General features: G+C 36.7%; 1 protein-coding gene across 1 annotated transcript in view; it reads right to left on the bottom strand.

Annotated features, from left to right (window-relative positions):
- Positions 1–22,036, bottom strand: part of LOC121313796 (docking protein 6) — a 130,253-nt gene that overhangs the window by 21,700 nt on the left and 86,517 nt on the right. The window contains exon 4 of the mRNA XM_041246591.1: positions 7,696–7,815. Coding sequence (XP_041102525.1) covers positions 7,696–7,815 — 120 coding nt within the window. The remainder of the gene's footprint in view (positions 1–7,695; positions 7,816–22,036) is intronic.

The raw sequence follows: 22,036 nt of genomic DNA, 5'->3' as shown, positions 1-22,036 counted from the left end.
AGAAAAAAACAAACATGTTGTGATCAGTCAATTTGGAAACACATTCTCCAGTGCAGTTTTTTTTCTAAATCCAATGTGAAAATTCACTACCAGTACAATATATTGCAACCAATCAACAAAAAAAAAAATATATATATATATATATATATACATTACCACAGTATAATGGTCTTATTTCTATTAGAATTTAACATAACTGATTTGTTTGAGACCGCAAATGGGAGCTGAAATCTGTAATATAAAATCTGCCTTAATAGCAGGATGGCCTTTGTACCAGTTAATTAATGAAGCATTAGGACCCAAAGGGGGGTCTGATTAATATGAGACAATCATCTTGTTAATCACGCCTCCTGGAGTTGTCTTAATGCTGTTATGCAACGTCTTAAGTTGATGTAGATGTAAAGTTAAAGAATTGTTTTAAATTGATTATTTTTAACAGAGTGTTAAAGTTGTGTGATGAGGAGGCACTAGTCAATCAGAGTGCTCCCTCAAACTATGCAGTTGCAGAAGTTTTCAGCATGTCTTTTTGACTGTAGGGATGTTGAAAGGCTAGTATTAGTAGCAACATAGTTTGGCAGCCCATTCTCCAGATCAGGGGTCGCAAGCCATACCGGGCTATTCAAGTAACCTAATATGTCTCTCTGCGTCTCTAAGTCATTCACAAACACACACACACACACACACACACACACACACACACACACACACACACACACACACAAAAAGAAACCCCCCCAAAAAAAAGTATTACGTACTATTAGCGTCATCGCACATCTACAAATGACCACCTCTGGATGTAATATCTCGCTTTATTTCTTTCTTTATTTATTTATTTCTTTCTTTATACATCTACCTACCCGCTGCTTTTATTGGTGCTTGTATTCCTGGAGGCTGTTTCATTGTGTTTTGATTGGTCGAGAGATCTGTCAACAAGCAATATGCACACGAGTCACAATCTGTAATGCCGCTTTTACTGCGTTTTTTTTCAGTTTTGAAGTGTAGTGTAGAGCTCTTTACTTTAGTTTCATTTAAAAAAAAATGGCAAAAAGAAAGAAGTCGAATGAGGAATACCGTTCTTTTCAGCAAGCAGCAAATAGAGGCAACTTAGTACAAGAAGAAATGTTTGCAGTTCTGCCAATAAAAAATATTAAACAAGAGGCAAAGACTTAAAACTGCTGGATTTTATTTGCGAGAAGCAGATCCAGTTAGGGAGGCTTTTTTTCAGTTTGTACTGATAGTGCGCCCAGTACGATGGAGAAACACAAGGGATTTGTTGTTCTTTTGTCAGAACAACAGAAAAGTCTAATTTTAAGCTTTCACTGTATTTCGCACCAGGAGGCTTTCATCATATTGTGGACATAACAGGTCATTTGAATCAACTTATGTTAAACTTCAAGGGCAACACCGTCCTGTCTCTACAGCAGGCAGTTTTTGGATTTGAATCCAAGTTGAATCTGTTATCAGAGATATGGAGACTGGCAGACTGACTCACTTAGAGATGTTACGCATGTTTTGAGATTCAGGCATGGTTAAGGATCCTAGCAACACTCCAGATCTGCTAATGTCACTCAAGCCTTGTTTAATGGACTTTCACAGACACAGCACTTTATTCAAGTTTATGCTTCATCCCCATGAAACTTGTGTGGAAGCACTGGACTTGACAGTGAGTCCGCGAAAATCAAGCCGAGATTTGGAGCTGCAAGTTACCGATTTCAAGGAGTCCGACATTTGGGTTGAAAAGTTTCACACTCTAAATTCAAATCTGGAAAGCCTTGCTCAGCAACGCACAGAACTGGCAAAACTGCACAAATTGACTGGTTTGAAGAAACTGGAGTGTGAAGATAACCTCAGTCTACAAACTTGGAATGAACTTCCACTTACACACAACACAATGCAGAATGCCAGTTTGGCTCGCTTAACCATGTTTGGCTCCACCTTTATGTGCGAACAGCCATTCTCCCACTTGAATCACATCAAAAACAATGTATGGTCAAGATTAACAGTAGAAAGCCTGAATGCTTGCATGAAACTGAACTTGACCAGCTATGAACCGGACTTCAAAGAAATGAGCGAAACGATGCGGCAGACATTAAAGAAGTGCACTGTAAGTACAATAATCAAGGTTGCCGACCCCTGCTCTAGCTTGTGGATCATGGGCTTGTCTTCTGTGCGACCATGGGTCGGTTCAATAAGCACAGTGCCCTCTTGTTGCAGTTATCAGATGGTTTGTTAGGCTCGAGCAGTTTCAAAACAGCAGGCCAGAAATCGCTTTAAGCGAGTTTTGCGGGTTTTTTTTTAAATGTAATTACTACTACTGTATTTTTGTAATGTAAAGTTCCTGACATTTTTTTTTTTTGGTTTAGCTGCTTCAGGCACAAGTCATATTAGTCAAATGATAAATAGTCCATGTTTTCTTTTCTTATACAGAGCGTCAATATTCAATTAAAATATAAAAAAAATATATATATATATATATATATATATATATATATATATATATATATATATATATATATATATATATATATATGATTATCAGTTTTAGAAAACCAAAATGACAACAAAAATATTACTTATCACACATGTGTTGGTCATACAGATCCATACCTGAAAAAATCAATTTGCAGCCACAGCACTGGTAATTCAGGTCCAGCAAGACAGCTCTGAGCTGGGCTCGCTACTGTTATGATACGCTCGCGGCATGAGCACCGTTCAATAGCAAAACTCTCATAATGCCCTGGGGCGCGCTACTCACCGAATGCACTCCAGTGTTTGCAAGCAAACATCTGCGCCTTAGTTGTGCATTCATCAAAAAATTAAAATCTCCTTTCAAAAGTAGGCGTCAAACATATGAAAAAAAGTCAAATGGAATATTTCTTTTTTAATATGAATCAACAGACCTTAGAACTCATACTCTACTTGCTACATTATTACTATAATTTATTTGAATCTTGCAAATTCCCAAGGACAGTAGTTTAGTTAATTGTGTAACATCTTCATTAAAAGCAATCAGATTGGAATTATTAACAGCTCCATTGTTCTTCCTTTGCACAAGAACATTTAGGTCTCTTAATGGGGGGGGCATTACACTGTCCTAGAAAATATGACAGAAACTTCTCTACATTGCATATTATTTTAAAAGCCTAAGTTGGGTGTGATTTAGAAAAAAACAGAACACCAGAGTCATTTCGTACAAAAAAAAATAAATTAAAAAAAAATTATATACTTTCCAGAACAATCCAGGCAAAACCAGAATGGGTGGCAACCTAAGCTTGAGTGCATTCATCATTAAAATTGATAGCAGTTAATTATATCTCATATTTAAAAAGAATCTACATGTCATCTAAGTGGAGCAAGCAATCCAATATAAAGCTATTTTAGGACTCTGAAAATGAATAATATCATTATTTTGCCCTGCTACCAGGGATTTACAAAATAATTTGAATACCAACCTGTAACAGAAAGCGAAAGAATTTGAACTGTAAATCTCCCTCCCAACCAGAAAGGGCGCTGTATAACGTTGGTGGTATGCTTCCTCCTAGATGGGAAGCCTTAACGGTAGGCAGAAACCGGAAGGTGACCACATTAGGGGGAGCGCGTAGCTGCACGTACACGACTGGTTGTTTGCAGAGAGGAGTTTTGTGGTACAAAGTGGAAGCAGCTCTATCAGTGCCAAGCCTTGCACTGAAATGTAAATCTGCAGCCGGAGCTTGTTGTGTGGAATTACATGTTTTGTTTGTCGCAGAGGAGGACTGAGAAGAAAGGGCACTACAGCCACACAGCCAGCACACACCCCTGATCCTCACGATCCTGACTGCCCAGCATCGAAATGCACCATGACTCTCCCCTCGAACTCGTGATGTAGTAACGAGAGCTTTAGTAGCAAGTGATTTTCAAATGAAATGTGTTAATTAAATCAATCTGTTAATGCTTTGAAATTGAGTTGATGAGGTCGTTAATAAACACATTTCTTGTTAAAAAGTTAATTGTCGCAGGTCACCTACATCACTTCCTGTCTCAATGACTAGCTGTTATGGAAACTAGTACTAGCATACAGGGAGACGGCTCTCCCACCAGCGAGCTGCAGCCAAATGGAAATAAAACATAATGGGAATATTTATGTTGTGTATAATTTGTAAACTAAATTTAAAATTCTATATTTTGTCATTGAGAATGTAAATTTATTTAGAACACTTCACATATAAAATGCTGATTTACAATTATCTGGTTTATGGGTAAAAATTGGACGGCACGGATTAAAAAAATAAAAATAAATAAAAATTAAACCCCACTAGTCATTTATCACAGATATTTTGCCATAGCTTACTACATACGATATATCCTGTGTACGCCCGTTCTTCATTCTTGTGGGGATAAGACGCAGCTGTTAAAAGCTAATGACTCGTTGCACATCCACAATCACCTCAGGAAACTTTATTGTAATATCTAATATGCTGTTTTCTATACCAAGACTTCAGTTGTATAATTCAAATAAAATCTATGGTAGAGGTCAGCTGTCATATAATGTACGTATGCAGAATTCAAATACGCTACAGTTAATTAAAACCCTCCTTTTCCAAGTGGAAATTAACTCCTGTTAAACATGGAATTGCTTTTAAATTCCCATGCAAACAAAAGAAATAGTCGCAAGAAGCCCTGCTCGTTAAGATGTTAACATTATTTCGCAAATCAACATAATTTCGGAAATCACATTAGGGCAATTATTTAATAATGAAATAGGCACAATGATTGCTTGAAAATGCCAAAATCAATGCTGCATACATATTTCTTGATTAATGCTGGAGTTACTATTTACGACCTTTTGAAAATCCTGCCCAGAGGGTCCTCAGAAATGCATAATTATTGCACAGTACCTTGATGCACATTCATATATTGGTACATGTATATAGCCAATACAATCTGAAGCGCCTATAGATTGGTGCACAATTAAGTAAGTTCATGCTCACCATGTACAGTGTGACAGATGAACAGATATGATCACTGCATAAAGATCCCCATTTTACAATAGCATTATTATCCTCCACTGTGGTCATCCCCATGCTAGGTAACTGCCCACTGGCCTTGTTGTAATGGTGAAGTTACAAGGAGCTTGCATGGTTTTTGTATCTAATGACTCTTATTTATTGTGGTCAACAAGCACGCTGGAATTGTTATGCAGGAATCTGATGTTCAGTAAACAAGAGTTCGTCTCAGTTCACTTCTTATTCACCTCTTAAGAGAAGTTGCAATCTTTTTTCTGTTTCTATGGTAAATCTTACAGCTGAATGAATGAGGATCAGTATTTTTTTTTTAATCGTCTGTTTCTTTGCCATGGGGCCAGATTACAGAATTTGAATGGACATTTTATCCAAATGTTGGGTTTTCATCACAATTCATTGGAGGGTTTATAAAAGTTTATGTATAAACACTGACAATTACAGGAGGATTAATCTGTAGCACTTCCGTTTCTAAAAGTCAGCAGATTAGTTTAGGCTTGTTAATTATCTCAAACCATGGAAACTTGCTAAATCAAGAAACCTGCTTTATGCAGTCGTTTCATAATTCCAACATCCAATTTTGTATGCAAGTATAAAGCAAAAAACTAACACTATTAAAGCACTCTAAATAAGACAGATCTTCAGGCAGGGAACTCACATCCAAGTCACTAATTTGACATGCCTGCTGAGGTCTTCAAACACAAAAACAATGTGCTGGTTTATGGTAGAATGAATTTCCTCCTCAATGGTCATGACCTCAACTGTTTATTTTTGGGCACCCTGTTCATGGCTCCACCAAGGCGAGAGACCTCCTGATAAATCTGATCCTGGGTCTTGGCTATTTACAAGACTAGGAAGTGCAAGATTGCCAAGAAGGGTCTCTTTGACTGTGGAGCCATGTTCAGGGCCCTGGTCTGGTCCCAGGTTATTTTGGAGCATGCAGCAATGCAGAGTCCACTGGTGATATGATGGCCTTTGTCAACCAGTGGGCTCCGTACCATCCTTTTTGATTTACTTTTAAAATTAAATATTTAATTCACAGTCCTTTTTCTAACCGTTTTTTCTTTAAAATGTGTTAAATATGTCTTTATTAGCACCCTCTTTTTGAGGGTGTAAATCGAATTAGTCCCATACAGATATTTAACAAGGACTGATACTGTGCAGGCTTCATAAACTGTGCTGTGTTGAAGAACCACAAGAGCAGCCTGTCTTCAAAAAAAAAAAAAAAAAGAAAAGAAAAAGAAAAAGATGAGGGAAACAAAACAAAATCCCAGACATAACGTTACACAAATACAAAAACCAAAATACCGACAGTACATTTTTCCACTACATAATGTTCTTATAATAATAATAATAATAATAATAATAATAATAATAATAATAATAATAATAATAATAATAAATACACACATACCTCACTCTGAATTCCGCATTTTTCCTGAATTTTTTTTTGTATAATTGGGGATCCACTATACAGGCAGCCTATATGAGTTCAACAAATTCCTCGATAGATGCTAATCCACCCAGGCATTTTTCTAAGCTAGTTCGGTAAGTCTTGATGTTAAGCCCCTTATTTGTCTTTTAGAACAAATTCAACTTTTTTTTTTCATGTTTATGTTCTTGTTAAACAAAATTTTGCCATATGCATAGGTGCTGACGTGGGTAGCCCACAGCAATACTATAAGAGACCACTAGCCCTAATTCCCAACTATTTTGCTAATTTCATACATTTTGGGGTACAAATGTGAATTTCTTGTTCTTTGTACCCTTAAGACTAACAACATGAATTGCATATTATCTTACTGCTAAGGGACAGAAAAGTCTGAGCTTAAAGCAGTCAGGAATCCAATCACCAGCCATGAATATAGCAAATGTATAAAGGATACAAATATCTTTCTGTGCTTTGCGAAGAGACTAGTTTTTATTTGTAGTAGCTTCTGTAATTTTGTATAAACATGTTAAAAAACAACAAAATTATAAAGAACTCTTATTTTATGAGTCACCTGCAAATGGCAATAATTTGAAACAATGAATAAATGGTATCACATAAAAAAATATATATATTGAATGAAGAGGTCTCTAAACCCCTTGTACTGTATGCTTTTTTTCTATTGGGTCAGAGAAGCTTGCCAGGGCTACTTTCAGCAGATCTCAGTGGTTAGTAAAAAGTTGTGGGGGATTTTGTCACAAACGGGATCCTAACTGTTTAGGTCTTGTGAACATATGATATGGCTTTTAAACTTATTGCCATACAAAAGAAAAAACATACTTTTTAGTCAATTTGCATGGCTTTTTAACATGAGAAGATGATTTATCCACCTTTAGCCTTACCATGTTTTGGCAACACTCTTGCTATAGCGAGGAATGATGATATGGAGATGGAGAGAGAGTTTCTAAACTTCATGTAAACCAAGCCATTGATATCACTTATACTGCAAGGGGACAGCATTTCACTGAACCATGGCAATATTTAATAAAAAGCATCATATTAGCATTACAAATTATGGAAAATATATACAGACAATGGCTTGTGGAACATTTGTGCAATAATTTAAGGTTTTACAGAAAGTTAGATTTGTAAGAGCTTTGAGAACAGGATTATACAATTGTTTTTATTATGATAATGTTATATAACAATAATAATAAAGTCCTATAGTATGCTGTAATATTGTACAGGATAAACTCAATTCGCACTTACCCTTTTGTTCTCTCTGCACACCAGCTGCAAGTAGGTCAGGCTCTCCAAGACTGATATCATTTAGTCTGGTGCCGAGACACTCCATGCAGAGCAGTTTGCACCATTCCTCTGCCTCCAGCTCTGAACAAAGATATTTAAAGGAGCCGACATGAACACGCAGTCAAAAAAGTTAAGTTAAAAGTTAAGACATTCGTCAGGTAGACATTTTAAGTGTTCTTCAATAAATAATGACAGCTATTGAAATGCACTTCAGGACAGCAACTGAAGTGACTATAAGCGACCAAATTTTGAGAAACAGATTGCATGAGTCAAGTTTGAAGTAAAGAAGACCAGCTATAGATCCTCAGCTGAACCCACAATACCAAAGAGACTGCTGATTAATGCCTTCATCACCAGAACTGGCAGCCGTCATCTGTGGGCACCTGTTCTGTTCACTGATGAATCAAGATTTTACAAATTAACACATCTTTGAATATGGACAGCCTCAATGCATCACTGCTGAATATGACCATTTGAGGGTGCAACTGAGTTTGTTCTGGTGCAAAATAATGCCTGTTGTCATATTAGGATTGTCATGGATTATCTTGAGCAGGGGACTATAGAGTTTATCGATTGGCCAGCAGGAAGACTGGACCTTAATCCCATAGAACACCTTTGGGATCTTCTAGGGAATTGTGTTAATCAGTAATGTAACCCTCCATGTGACAACAGACATATCTAGATATATAAATTGAGATCCTCTGTGAAACAATCTAATCGTTAAAGCAAATATTTAAAAACTAGGACATCCTGGATCTATATCCCAAGTCAAATATAATGTATTACATGATGTTTGTATTCAATTAACATATCGCCAATATTGTATTAATCAAATCAAAACAAATAGTTATCCATGTTTGCTTTGCTTATTGGATTAACTTTTAATTTCACCCATAGCTAAAAAGTTAACTCAGTTGGGCCTTCAGTGAACATAAACTCTGAATACCCTCTCAAAAAATACACAGGCCCTTAACTTTCTATAACTGACACACTTTTAACAACATTTGGATAATTAAGACTACTAAATACAGTAGAACCCCAAAGCTAGTAAAACCAAACTTACGAACTGATGAGTCTTTCAAACCCCCACTTTCAAACGGAAGCATGCAATCACCCAATCATGTGTGCAATGCAACCAGATGGGCACTCCTGTATAAGTGGCAAACTGATCATGGAGAAGGCAAAACGTTTCTGGACATTTAAATCTGTGTTTTTGCTACAGTTATGACTTCAGTGTTAACTTCAATTTAGCCATTTTCCATTTAAAGCACGATTTTAAAGCCTTTAGAATCATAACAATATGAGTATTGCATTTCTGTGCTGTATCCTTTTATTCTTCAAATTGAGGGTGTAGATAGCAGGTGTATACATTTATTAAACCATTGAAAAATAATTCAACTCTGAGGTTGTACTGTAACAAAATGTTACGACTGGAAGCTGAAATTACATTCTTCAAACACCCTTTTCTTCTATCAATACAGTACTGGTGAGCGATAATTAGTTAGTTTGAAATTCAGGCTTTAAATCGCTGATAATAGGTGCATAGGCGACAATTCTGTCAGTGCTCTGGGGCTCAAGCACCAATGGGGAAAAAAAAAATGTCCCACAGTGTACAAATAAATCACCTGTTCTGTCAAATTATAGTGTGGATGCTTCACAATCAGGACTGTTACTGCAGCGTTTAAAAAGTAAGACACACTGGTGGCTCTGATAAACCGGAAGGCGATCCTTCACATATTCAAACGTGATTTATATAAAGTCCCCCAGCTTTCTTGAAAAGATCTGTTTCCCTTCTTTTTTTCTTTTGTATTTGTTATGTTTGTCAGTTCTGGCAGATTCTATTGTACTTGCTGAAGGTTTTTTTTTTTTCCCACTGGTATGTGAGTACATTAATTATTATTTGTAGTAATTCATAATTATTTAATCACCCCCAACTCCACAAACCAGCCAGCTTTTTATAAATAACAACACATGTAATGAGCAATAAAAGAAACATTTTATTTGTGTCATCTGTGTCAATCTCAGGTGGAGCTTTGTGGTCAGCAAGGTATCACAGCTGAGAGAATATTTTTCCCATCTGATGCTGTCAGTGCCAGTTTAACAGGTGCTTGATCGATCTGTACGAGCATTTACTAAGGTGCCTTTGTTCAAAAAATCTATATTTACAACAGTGTTTAGTTTTTATGAAAATAAAATTGAAACCTGTTTTTAGGGACCCCATCTGTTGCTGTTGATTCCAACTGCAAGTTTCAAAAGGTACTAGTCCTTTCGACAAGTACCACAATATTGTTCGTTTCTAACCATGCCTAACCTGTAAATATGATACACTTATTTCCACTGATCCAAAAATGTCTCAGAAATTTTAAATATTCTGGTTTGCAAGTGATGCCTTGGTTTGCATGAAGACATGCTCTATCACAATAAAGTTCTACTAATTTTCTTTAATCCTCTTGGATGAAAACTAATGCAGCAAAGCATTTAAGAAAATTAATTTTACACAAGTTCATGAATATGTATTTAATACATGGATGAGTATGAGGATCAGAAATGAACAAATAAATGCATTTCTGTTGATGGCATGCACAGTTTATTATTCTAGAAAGCTCCATTTGTCTAAATGTCTGTATAATGAAGACAGAAACACTGAGCCAAAAGGGACGCTACAAAACTTTCAGTCTAATGCGCATAAGGGGCTGTTAAAGGATATTTATGTTTTCTTAATTTTGTTATAATTATCATTGGTTAAGATTGTCTTTTATTTGTAATATTTAACATTTATACAACTTGTGAAGATGCATATATAGTTTAAAAAAGGTTTTTACACATTTCACTAACATGAATTCACGGTAAACACGGTAATCAGTGTAACAAAAACATAGGAAAATGGAAGTTACATCCATAACCTCCTGCTGCTAGTTTTAGACGGTAAACGAAGACTATACTGAAGACAGTTTGCTCTCTAAATACCCACCAAACCCTGATGGCACATCCAAGACATTTGGATAAGATATTAAGCACAACTGTGGTTATAAAGAGGGAACAACAGTAAGCGAGGTTAAATCAAAGGATGTTTTGCAACTAGAGTATTCATATATTAAATGTAATGGCAAAAAGTGGACAGATTTAAATTATTTATTTTACTCCAGTTCTCTCTGATAATGAATTTGTCCCAGGAGTTAATACTACAGGCAGACAGAGCTTGCCTCAAGCTGAAATTGCAAAAAATATCTACACTTGATTATCTACTGGCTGTTTGCAGCAGGTTCCAAATTAAAATATAATTTACAGTATTTAAAATAAAAACATACCATTATCTAAGAAGCTTCGGTCTTTTTTTTAAAGTTTCTTAGAGTTGCCATCTGTCCGGGTTTGACCCGGACAGTCCGGGAATTGGCATTTGTGTCTTGGTGGCAGGAATGAACAAATCCGAATGCCCTAATGTCCAAGTTTAAATGAAATACATAACACATAACCAACTTTCCTTTAATATTTTCTTTAGTGTACATTGGTCATTTAAAGGAATGAATTTCCATTCAATTACTGATGTAAAGCAGTGATAAAGAGAGAAAGAGTCTATGCTATAAATCTCCCTACAGACCAGAAAGGGCGTTGTATAAGGTTGGTAGTACACTTTCTAATAGACAGGTTGACTCAACGGTGGGCGGAAACAGGAAGTCGGCCATCTTGGAGGAAGCACGATTGGGACAGGCAGCGATTGGTTACACCCGGGCGCCATGCTGATTGCAGGGACGAGTTGGGTAGTACAAAGGAGACACAGTTATGTGACTATGACTCCTTGTGCTGAAACATAACATACAGCCAGAGCTTTTGCCTGTTTGTTTGTTTTTGTTATGTGTTCTTTCTTGTAGAGGAGGATCATGGAGCAAGCTGATGCTGCCACGGAGCCAGCCCAGCTCAATGAGCACTACCCTCACCTCACAAGACCAGCACTCACCTCATCTGTGCTGTTTGAAGAGCACAATTTCCTGCACGGGGATGTATATTTATTGTTGTTGTTTTGTTTTGGCCTGCAAGCCAGCCGTGTACCCCTTATTGGAAGAGGAGTGGCCCTTTTTGTTATTATTTAATAAACATAGACGTGTTAGGAGTACACTACTGTTTGGACTGTACCACAACAGTCGCACCAAGCATACTGTTGTAGTGATGTATGAATCGCGAAACATTAGTTCTGAGTACCCTTCAAACTGAAATTGAAAGTCAAGTGAAATAGTTTGAATATGGCAGCACTAGACAAGGGTTTTCGTTCCTCAATCCTACAGGAGGTGCTTATCTGCACTGCTATATAACAAGATAACCTTTCTATAATTAGATTAATTTAATATTTTTGGGCTATGTTTAGTTTCTATCTCCGAAAATATCCAATTTTGATAAATAACAATAAACAAACAGAAAAACACCCACAGACCAAATAAAAAGTTAAATGAAAAGTTCAAGACCTAGCTATAATTTTGCATAGAAAGAACAAATTTCCTGAAAAGTACTGGCATTCTGTTTGCTTTTAAAAATAGTTTTTAAAATGCTAACTGTAACTGTATCAAAAGAAATTACTTAAAATAAATATATCTTTAAAATATTACATCCCAACATCTAGCCACTAGCTTGTTTTTCTTCAAATTACTGTGCTTTGTGAAAGACACATCATTATAACAGTGCCTAATAAAGAAGCATTTCTGATGTTATAATAAATGAGGGTTAATGAATTTGGTTTTAAGGGGATTCAATACCACTATGAAATAGTGCCCTTAAAAAAATAGTGGCATAGCTAAATGCCTTATTATTTGGATGCAGTGCATTTTATTGAAGTAATTTGTTTTATGGCTAATAAAAAGCAATCATGGAGTGACATACAAGGCATGCTATGGAATTTTAATAAGGAAAGGCAATATTCTTAACTGGGCCATGGCAAGCCAAGGTTTTGTCTAGTGATTAAATAATTTACAAACAGATGTAGCAGATGTAAAGTTAATAGTAAAACAGACAGTTCTATACAGATTTGAAAAGGAAGAAAAGAGGGAAGAAAAGTATACCTTTCTATACAATATTACATACATATCATTATAAATATAAAATAAACATACCTCATAATGCTGTGCTAGCATTACTTCTGATGTAAACCCCACAATTTTTTGTACTAGATCATTATTTTCCAAACAACTGAATATGACTGCACTCAGGTTTTCTGCATTACAGCATTCAGATATTACTGCTTGGTTTAAATTTCACCTGCTCCAACATTTACAAAACAATGGTAAATAATAAAGTTGAGTCGTGTCACTTTGGACAGTGCTTTAGTCACACATGATGTTGATAAACAGTGGTGCTGCTGATGATTTCAGGGTTCTGCTAGAAAGGTAGCCACCAATACTTAATGTTTTGGCAAACATTTTTGCAGTACAGTGCAGTATTTGGAAGTCAGTAGAACTGGTGTTGATTTTTGTGGCAGTTAGTAACTTAGCTTTTGCCAAAATATGTAGGCAAGACCAATATCATTCTGTGCATCTTTTTGGTCCAAGTTTACAAATGCCGGCATGCACCGAAAAGACTTGGAAACTGTACACATGAATACTTCAAAGCATGTTTCAGCTTGAAAAGTGTTAAGTGATCCTTCTCAGCATCGCCTAACATTCAGCAATGCATCATGCCAAGATACAGCTGAAGATGTGTCTACAAAGTGTTGACATTGACAGCCTAGTCACTGTAACATACATGTATTCCACCTGCAGCTCAAAGCGTAAAGAAAGCAGAAGTGAAATACAGAAAGATCTTAAAACACATACAACAAGGTGTCTGTCAGTGTGGAGAGCCTTTAATCATTTGCTTCAGAAACCGCCTCTTCTGAAGTCATTTTTTAGTTGAGAAGGTTGTGATGGAAATGCGTAGACAGGGAAACCGTGGGGACCTTCTTTGTGACCCTACAACTGATGAAATGTACTTGACATTTCTTGCCTCCTTCCCTCAAGTATTTGAAAATTTCAATCTCCTTTTAGTCTGAACATCCAGTACTGCATAAGCTTTATCCTGCCATGGAACAGTTGCTGCAGTCATTGCTCTCAGAGTTTGTAAAGGTGGCTGTAATTGCATCAGAGGCATATTCATTACATGTTGATTACAAGACTGTGGATAATCAGGTGGATGATCAAGATTTTAGTTTTGCCACCCAACAAGTCATCAGCAATAATGATTACTTAGCACCCTCAAGCCTTTGAAAGTTGTACTCTGAAGTAAAGTCACTTTATGTAAAATGTCCATGTGACAGGGAAGATCTGTGCTGGCTATCGGGCGCATGTGTAATCCTGCAGGCGGCGGGTCGGAAGCCCTGTCAATCATGGAGATGACACATGAGAGGCTGGGTGAGGGTGTGTCGCATGAATCTCTTTGACTGGCCAGGAGGCGGGTCTCGTGGGAGTGGTTGATTAATAAAAATGACATTCTTTTATTCCTTCGTGCTTGCCCTTGCACAGTACAATGCAGCAGGAGCTCTGCTTGAAGACCTGGAGTTAATAAAGAATGACAGTATCTGGAGCAAGCACAAGACAAGGCAACTGGTTTTCTGATACTGCAGCAAACGGCAGTGAGGAAGCAGGCAGGCAAGCATGGCTGAAGAAGACAGCCGCCAGTTTAGAATTCCACGTACCCATACTGGATCAGTTCAGTCAATAGGACGTTATCATTTAGTTTAGGGGGAAGGGCAACCCCGATAAAGTATAATAGAGCGTAATTCGACCTTGCGCCTCTCAGACTAGCAGAGGCTGGAAAACTCTGCTGGAAGTAGAACTCTTCTTTGTAGTTTTATTAGTGTTTATTTTCTCTTTTTATTTCCCCTTTTGATTACAGGCTATTATTTCTGTAAATGAATATGTATCAAGAACTCAGGGTGATACCATGGCTGATATATCCCTAGTGCAACCCCTGTGCGGAGTTTTCAAAGACACTTTCAAAGACTCCTGTGTGTTCAATGAATTACACACACCCTCCCACAGCGTAACAATTCAAAAATAACTTGCCCTTGAATGACAAAAAAATCAAAAGGTGCTGTGTTGTTGGATCCTAACCAAAGGGAACTTTGTGACATTGACAATATTGTGGAACTAATGAGCTTGATCAACTGCACAGAGAATTTTGAAATATCAGCTGTTGGATATCTCAGAAGAGCAGGTGCAAGTTGAGTGCACTGACACATATTGGGACTGGATGTCAAAATCAAAGAATACTGATACAGCCAATCTTAATTTCCCCCTACTCTTCACAGTTGCCAGGGCTGCTGTTCTTGTTTTGTCCCATGGCATTGCAGATTCCAAAATAGTTTTAAGCATGGAAAGGAATAACAAGACTGAATTTCACTCCTCACTGTCTACTGAGAAGACACTCGTTTTAATACTTCAAACATCTGCCTACAGTGTGTTAATCCATGGAGAGAAGCAATAAAAGTGAGATTGATATATCAATTTAGTTATTCTTTTGGCATCATGTTTGTTTGCATATATTTTAATGTAGCTGTAGGTTAAAGCAATACAACAAGGTTGCAAAACTAGGCCATGTGTAGAACAAAACATCTTATATAGGCAGGTATGATGTACACCCACCATCCTGATAATAATTTTATCAATCTGACCCAGAGTCCCTCAATACTTTGAAAACAAATATGCAGTACTGTGCAAAAGTTTTAGGCAGGTGTGAAAAAATGCTCTAAAGTAAGAATGCTTTAAAAAATAGACATGTTAATAGTTTATATTTATCAATTAACAAAATGCAAAGTGAGTGAACAGAAGAAAAATCTACATCAAATCAATATCTGGTGTGACCACTCTTTGCCTTCAAAACAGCATCAATTCTTCTAGGTACACTTGCACACAGCTTTTGTATGGTTAGCGTGCTCGTCCCATCTCATTCAGTTTTTGCAGTACTCACACTTCACCCTCTGACGACTTCACATGTGGCATTTTAATTATAAAAATGAAACTGACAAAAAAAAAAAAAAAAAAAAGATATTCCCACAACTTCCGAAACTGTTTTCTGCAATTAAGTTCACGCAATGTTTATAATACACGGCAACTGCAGCGTACCAAATGTAGACCACCTGATGTGTCTAACTAGTGGATTAAGCAGGTTTAGTCCACTTAATCGAACTAAAGTTAGTACACCTGCTAATCCTGTTTGAAGTTAATCACAGGAAGATCATCTGGTAAATCAGACTAAACAAGATCCTGATTGCACCATACAAAATCAGATTCGTGATGATCCTTTTCAAATGGATTAATTGAGTACTGTGAAGGACAAGGCTAACGCAGTACGCTTGTTCATCCTAAGCATTTACTGCTTACATTTTTTTGCAGGCACAGCTGCATTTTTCTTCTGAAATGAACGGTACATCGAAAACTTTATTCCGTACATTTCTTATGTCCATCACATTCAGGCAGCAGGAAAAAGACATGACATTTATTTTTACTTAAATATGTTTGATGTAATAAAAACAAACCTAAAAGGGATTATACAGCTATGGCCAATTTTTTATTTGCATCACCTACAACTTTAGGTTTGAGACAGTTAATTGAAACTACAAAATGATATTATAAAAATCTACCAGAAAGCATAATATTAGTACAGTGTTTCATGGTGATGCAAAACGTATAGGTTAGTCCCCATTATTAGTTTAACTTGTTCCAATCAGTTAAACCAATCATCTGTTTGGTGAGCTGCAATCAGGATTAAGCTAGTACAGATTTGAAGGGTTTTCTAGTCCGTATTTTAGTCCACTTGATGTTGATTAAACCACTGGTACACTGCATTTGACCCGTTCTGTCCTTGTCAGGTTCACTGTAAGTGTATTTTGTAAATTAGAAGCAGAGGAATAGATTCCCTGAACACCGGAAAATAAATTGGTTTATGTTACTTTCAAACACCAATACAAATCTTTTTAAAATGGGCAGACATTATTATTATTTATTATTATTATTATTATTATTATAGGTAGTGCTAAAACTACGTGCTAAAACTATTGAAAACTTTACCCAAAAAATTACCTTGTGAAAGTATAAATACAGTGGCTCTCAAAAGTATTCACCCTACTTGGACTTTTCTAACTTTTTTATTGTTACAACATGGAATCAAAATGGATTTAATTAGGAGTTTTTGCTGCTGATCAACACAAAAAAAGTCCATAATGTCAAAGTGAAAAATAGAATCTACAAATTGTTCTAAATTAATTACAAATACAAAACAGAAAATAATTGATTGCATAAGTATTCACCCCCTTGAGTCAATATTTGGTAGAGGCACCTTTGGCAGCAATTACCACCATTTGGATAAGTCTCTACCAGCTTTGCACATCTGGGCACTGCAATTTTTTCCCATTCTTCTTTGCAAAATTGCTCAAGCTCCGTCAAGTTGGATGGGGACCTTTGGTGAACAGCAATTTTCAACTCTTTCCACATATTCTCAATTGGATTAAGGTCCTGGCTTTGACTGGGCCACTCCAGGACATTGACCTTTTTGTTTTTAAGCCACTCCAGCATGGCTTTGGCTGTATGTTTAGGGTCATTGTCCTGCTGGAAGATAAATCTTCTCCCAAGTCCCAGGTCTCTTGCAGACTTCAGCAGGTTTTCCTCCAGGGTTTCTCTGTACTTTGCTGCATCCATTTTGCCCTCTATCTTCACAAGCTTTCCAGGCCATGACGTAGAGAAGCATCCCTTAGCATGATGCTGCCACCACCATGCTTCACGGTAGGGATGGTGTTCTCAGGATAAGAACTTAAGAACATAAGAAAGTTTACAAACGAGAGGAGGCCATTCGGCCCATCTTGCTCGTTTGGTTGTTAGTAGCTTATTGATCCCAAAATCTCCTCAAGCAGCTTCTTGAAGGATCCTAGGGTGTCAGCTTCAACAACATTACTGGGGAGTTGATTCCAGACCCTCACAATTCTCTGTGTAAAAAAGTGCCTCCTTTGTCTAAACTCCATTTGTGACCCCTGGTCCTTGTTTCTTTTTTCAGGCTGAAAAAGTCCCTTGGGTCGACACTGTCAATACCTTTTAGAATTTTGAATGCTTGAATTAGGTCGCCACGTAGTCTTCTTTGTTCAAGACTGAACAGATTCAATTCTTTTAGCCTGTCTGCATATGACATGCCTTTTAAGCCCGGAATAATTCTGGTCGCTCTTCTTTGCACTCTTTCTAGAGCAGCAATATCTTTTTTATAGCGAGGTGACCAGAACTGCACACAATATTCAAGATGAGGTCTTACTAGTGCATTGTACAGTTTTAACATTACTTCCCTTGATTTAAATTCAACACTTTTCACAATGTATCCGAGCATCTTGTTAGCCTTTTTTATAGCTTCCCCACATTGTCTAGATGAACACATTTCTGAGTCAACAAAAACTCCTAGGTCTTTTTCATAGATTCCTTCTCCAATTTCAGTATCTCCCATATGATATTTATAATGTACATTTTTATTTCCTGCATGCAGTACCTTACACTTTTCTCTATTAAATGTCATTTGCCATGTGTCTGCCCAGTTCTGAATCTTGTCTAGATCATTTTGAATGACCTTTGCTGCTACAACAATGTTTGCCACTCCTCCTACTTTTGTGTCGTCTGCAAATTTAACAAGTTTGCTTACTATACCAGAATCTAAATCATTAATGTAGATTAGGAATAGCAGAGGACCTAATACTGATCCCTGTGGTACACCACTGGTTACCACACTCCATTCTGAGGTTTTTCCTCTAATCAGTACTTTCTGTTTTCTACATGTTAACCACTCCCTAATCCATGTACATGTGTTTCCTTGAATCCCAACTGCGTTCAGTTTGAGAATTAATCTTTTGTGCGGGACTTTGTCAAAAGCTTTCTGGAAATCTAAATAAACCATGTCATATGCTTTGCAATTATCCATTATTGATGTTGCATCCTCAAAAAAATCAAGCAAGTTAGTTAGGCACGATCTCCCTTTCCTAAAACCATGTTGACTGTCTCCCAGGACCCTGTTACCATATAGGTAATTTTCCATTTTGGATCTTATTATAGTTTCCATAAGTTTGCATATAATAGAAGTCAGGCTTACTGGTCTGTAGTTACCTGGTTCAGTTTTGTTTCCCTTTTTGTGGATCGGTATTACGTTTGCAATTTTCCAGTCTGTCGGTACCACCCCTGTGTCAAGAGACTGCTGCATGATCTTGGTTAGCGGTTTGTAAATTACTTCTTTCATTTCTTTGAGTACTACTGGGAGGATGTCATCCGGCCCAGGGGATTTGTTTATTTGAAGAGCTCCTAGTCCCTTTAACACTTCTGCCTCAGTTATGCTAAAGTTATTTAAAACTGGATAGGAACTGGATGACATGTGGGGCATGTTGTCAGTATCTTCCTTTGTAAAAACTTGTGAAAAGTAATCATTTAATATATTTGCTATTTTTTTTTCTTCATCTACGATTTTGCCATTTGTATCTCTTAAACATTTAATCTCCTCTTTGAATGTTCTCTTGCTGTTGTAATATTTGAAAAACACTTTGGAATTGGTTTTATCTCCCTTAGCAATGTTCATTTCTATTTCTCTCTTGGCCTTTCTAACTTCCTTTTTGATTTGCGTTTGCAGTTTTGTGTACTCTTTCTGCGTACTTTCTTTTTGGTCCTTTTTTAATGCTCTGTAAAGTGCCTTTTTCGCTGAATATTTTTTTTAATTGATCTATTAAACCATTTTGGCAATTTAGTTTTACATTTAGATTTGTCTACTTTAGGGATATAATTGTTTTGCGCCTCTAGTACTACATTTTTGAAGAACAACCATCCTTCTTCTGTGGGTGTTTTCTCTATTTTACTCCAATCTACTTCTGTTAGTCTCTGTTTCATACCTTCATAGTTTGCTTTTCTAAAATTGTAAACCTTAGCTTTAGTCATTACTTTTGGGGATTTAAAAAACAATAGTTATTCTATCTTCGTTATTTGAAAAGACTAAATCAAGGCATGCCTCCCCTCTAGTCGGTGCCTTGACAAATTGTGTTAGGAAGCAGTCATTTGTCATTTCCACCATTTCTATTTCATCCTTTGTGCTACCCACCGGGTTTTCCCATTTTATTTGGGGGAAGTTGAAATCCCCCATTAGTATGGCTTCTCCTTTGCCACACGCATTTCTAATGTCATTGTATAACAGATTATTGTGCTCACCGTCTGAATCTGGTGGTATATAGCATGCTCCAATTATTATGCCCTTTGAATTTTTGTCCGTTATTCTGACCCATATTGATTCGGTTTTATTTTCTTTGTCCAGGTTTAACACCTGGGCTTCAAGACTGTTTCTTATGTATAGCGCTACCCCTCCTCCTCTTCTGTCCTGCCTGTCTTTCCTATACAGTGTATACCCACAAATATTATATTCGTCCCCATCACTCTCAGACAACCACGTTTCTGTAACACCTATCACATCATAGTTACCTGTTAGTGCAGTAGCTTCAAGTTCTAGAATTTTGTTTCTGATACTTCTAGCATTTAGATAAATACATTTAATGGTTGTCTTACCTGAGTTGTTGTTCTTGTTTTGATGCGGTCTCCCTTCTGTTTTTTTTGTTGATTTCTCCCCCCTTCCTTTCTAGTTTAAATGCTTCTGAACCTGCTCGAGGATCTTTTCTCCGAGTAGACTGGTTCCCTTGTTATTTAAGGTGTTAGGCTTGTGCCAAACATAACGCTTAGCATTGAGGCCAAAAAGCTCTATTTTGGTCTCATCAGATCATAGAATCTTCTTCCACTTGGTCTCAGAGTCTCCCACATGCCTTCTGGCAAAGTCTAGCCAAGATCTGATGTGAGGTTTTTTCAACAATGGCTTCTTTTTGCCACTCTCCCATAAAGGCCAGTTTTGTGAAGAACCTGGGCTATTGTTGCCGTATGCACAGTGTCTTCCAGCTCAGCCGTGGAAGACTGTAACTCCTTTAGAGATGCCATAGGCCTCTTGGTGGCCTTCTTGACTAGTGCACTTCTCACCTGGATACTCAGTTTTTGAGGACGGCCTGTTCTAGACAGATTCACAGTTGTGCCATATTCTCTACATTTCTTAATAATGGACTTTACTGTGCTCTGGGGGATAGTCAATGCCTTGGAAATGTTCTTATTTTCTACCCCTGATTGGTGCTTTTGAAGAACCTTATTCCGGGTGGACTCCATTCAAGTAATTATTTGACTTCTAAAGACAATTGGTTGCACCAGAGCTTATTTAGGTGTGTCATAGCAAAGGGGGTGAATACTTATTTATGTCATTATTTTCAATTATATTCTGTTTTATATTTGTAATTAATTTAGAACAGTTTGTGGATTTTATTTTTCACTTTGACATTATGGACTTTTTTTGTGTTGATCAGTGGCAAAACAAATCAATTAAATCAATTTTGATTCCATGTTGTAACACAATAAAATGTGGAAAAGTCCAAGGGGGGTGAATACTTTTGAGAGCCACTGTATAAGATACTTTGATGATGTTGTTAAGAGTGTGCCAGTGTTTCTTATTCTTATGTCCTACCCCACCTGTAAAAAACACATAGATGTATCTTTCTGAATGCTAGTGCTTTTAATATGCACAAGTATCAAGGCTATATATGTTTTTAGCAGCATTCACACGTACTTCAAAATTATATGAATATATATATTTTCTGAAGATGTGGAAACTAACAACATCATTGCATAACAATTTATAAATCACTACAATTACTTTTAATTACAAATGCTCATTATCTTCCATAGCTCTGAAACAATATTTTTTAGACAGAAGAACAATGAGTTATAATAATATGGGAAAAGAATTCCCATCTAGGTTGTTATTTCTTTAAATAATGCCTCTCAGCAAAACCCATTATAAACATATTAGCATTGTTAATTTACTACTGTTTGGAAGAATATTGAGTCATTTATACAGTCTTCTGTTTCTATTAGAGCAGCACAATGTATACAGGGTCCATGGTCCTATTGCTATTGATACTATTGTGTTTTTTTCATTAATTTTGCTTAATATATTTGTAAGAAATTAAATAGGATAAGAACATGCAGACATTTATTTCATAAAATTCATAACTTGTAATGTTTTTGGTTTGATACAGAAGTATGGTTAAACTTACATTGAAACCGCAATTTAATAATCATGACATTTCAGTAAAAAAAAAAGATGGTTTAGAAATTCCTGCACAATGGTCATAAATGCTCAGCCTGTGGCTATACTACACGTGTAACTAGATATGTCAAATACTTTATCATGATTACTTTAAGTTGGCAACACCAGCCCCAGGTTCGCTAGAGTCAGACATTTGATA

The sequence above is a fragment of the Polyodon spathula genome, chromosome 4 (genome assembly GCF_017654505.1).
Source record: "Polyodon spathula isolate WHYD16114869_AA chromosome 4, ASM1765450v1, whole genome shotgun sequence".
Taxonomy (NCBI): domain Eukaryota; kingdom Metazoa; phylum Chordata; class Actinopteri; order Acipenseriformes; family Polyodontidae; genus Polyodon; species Polyodon spathula.
This window is presented reverse-complemented; position numbering and strand designations above follow the sequence as displayed.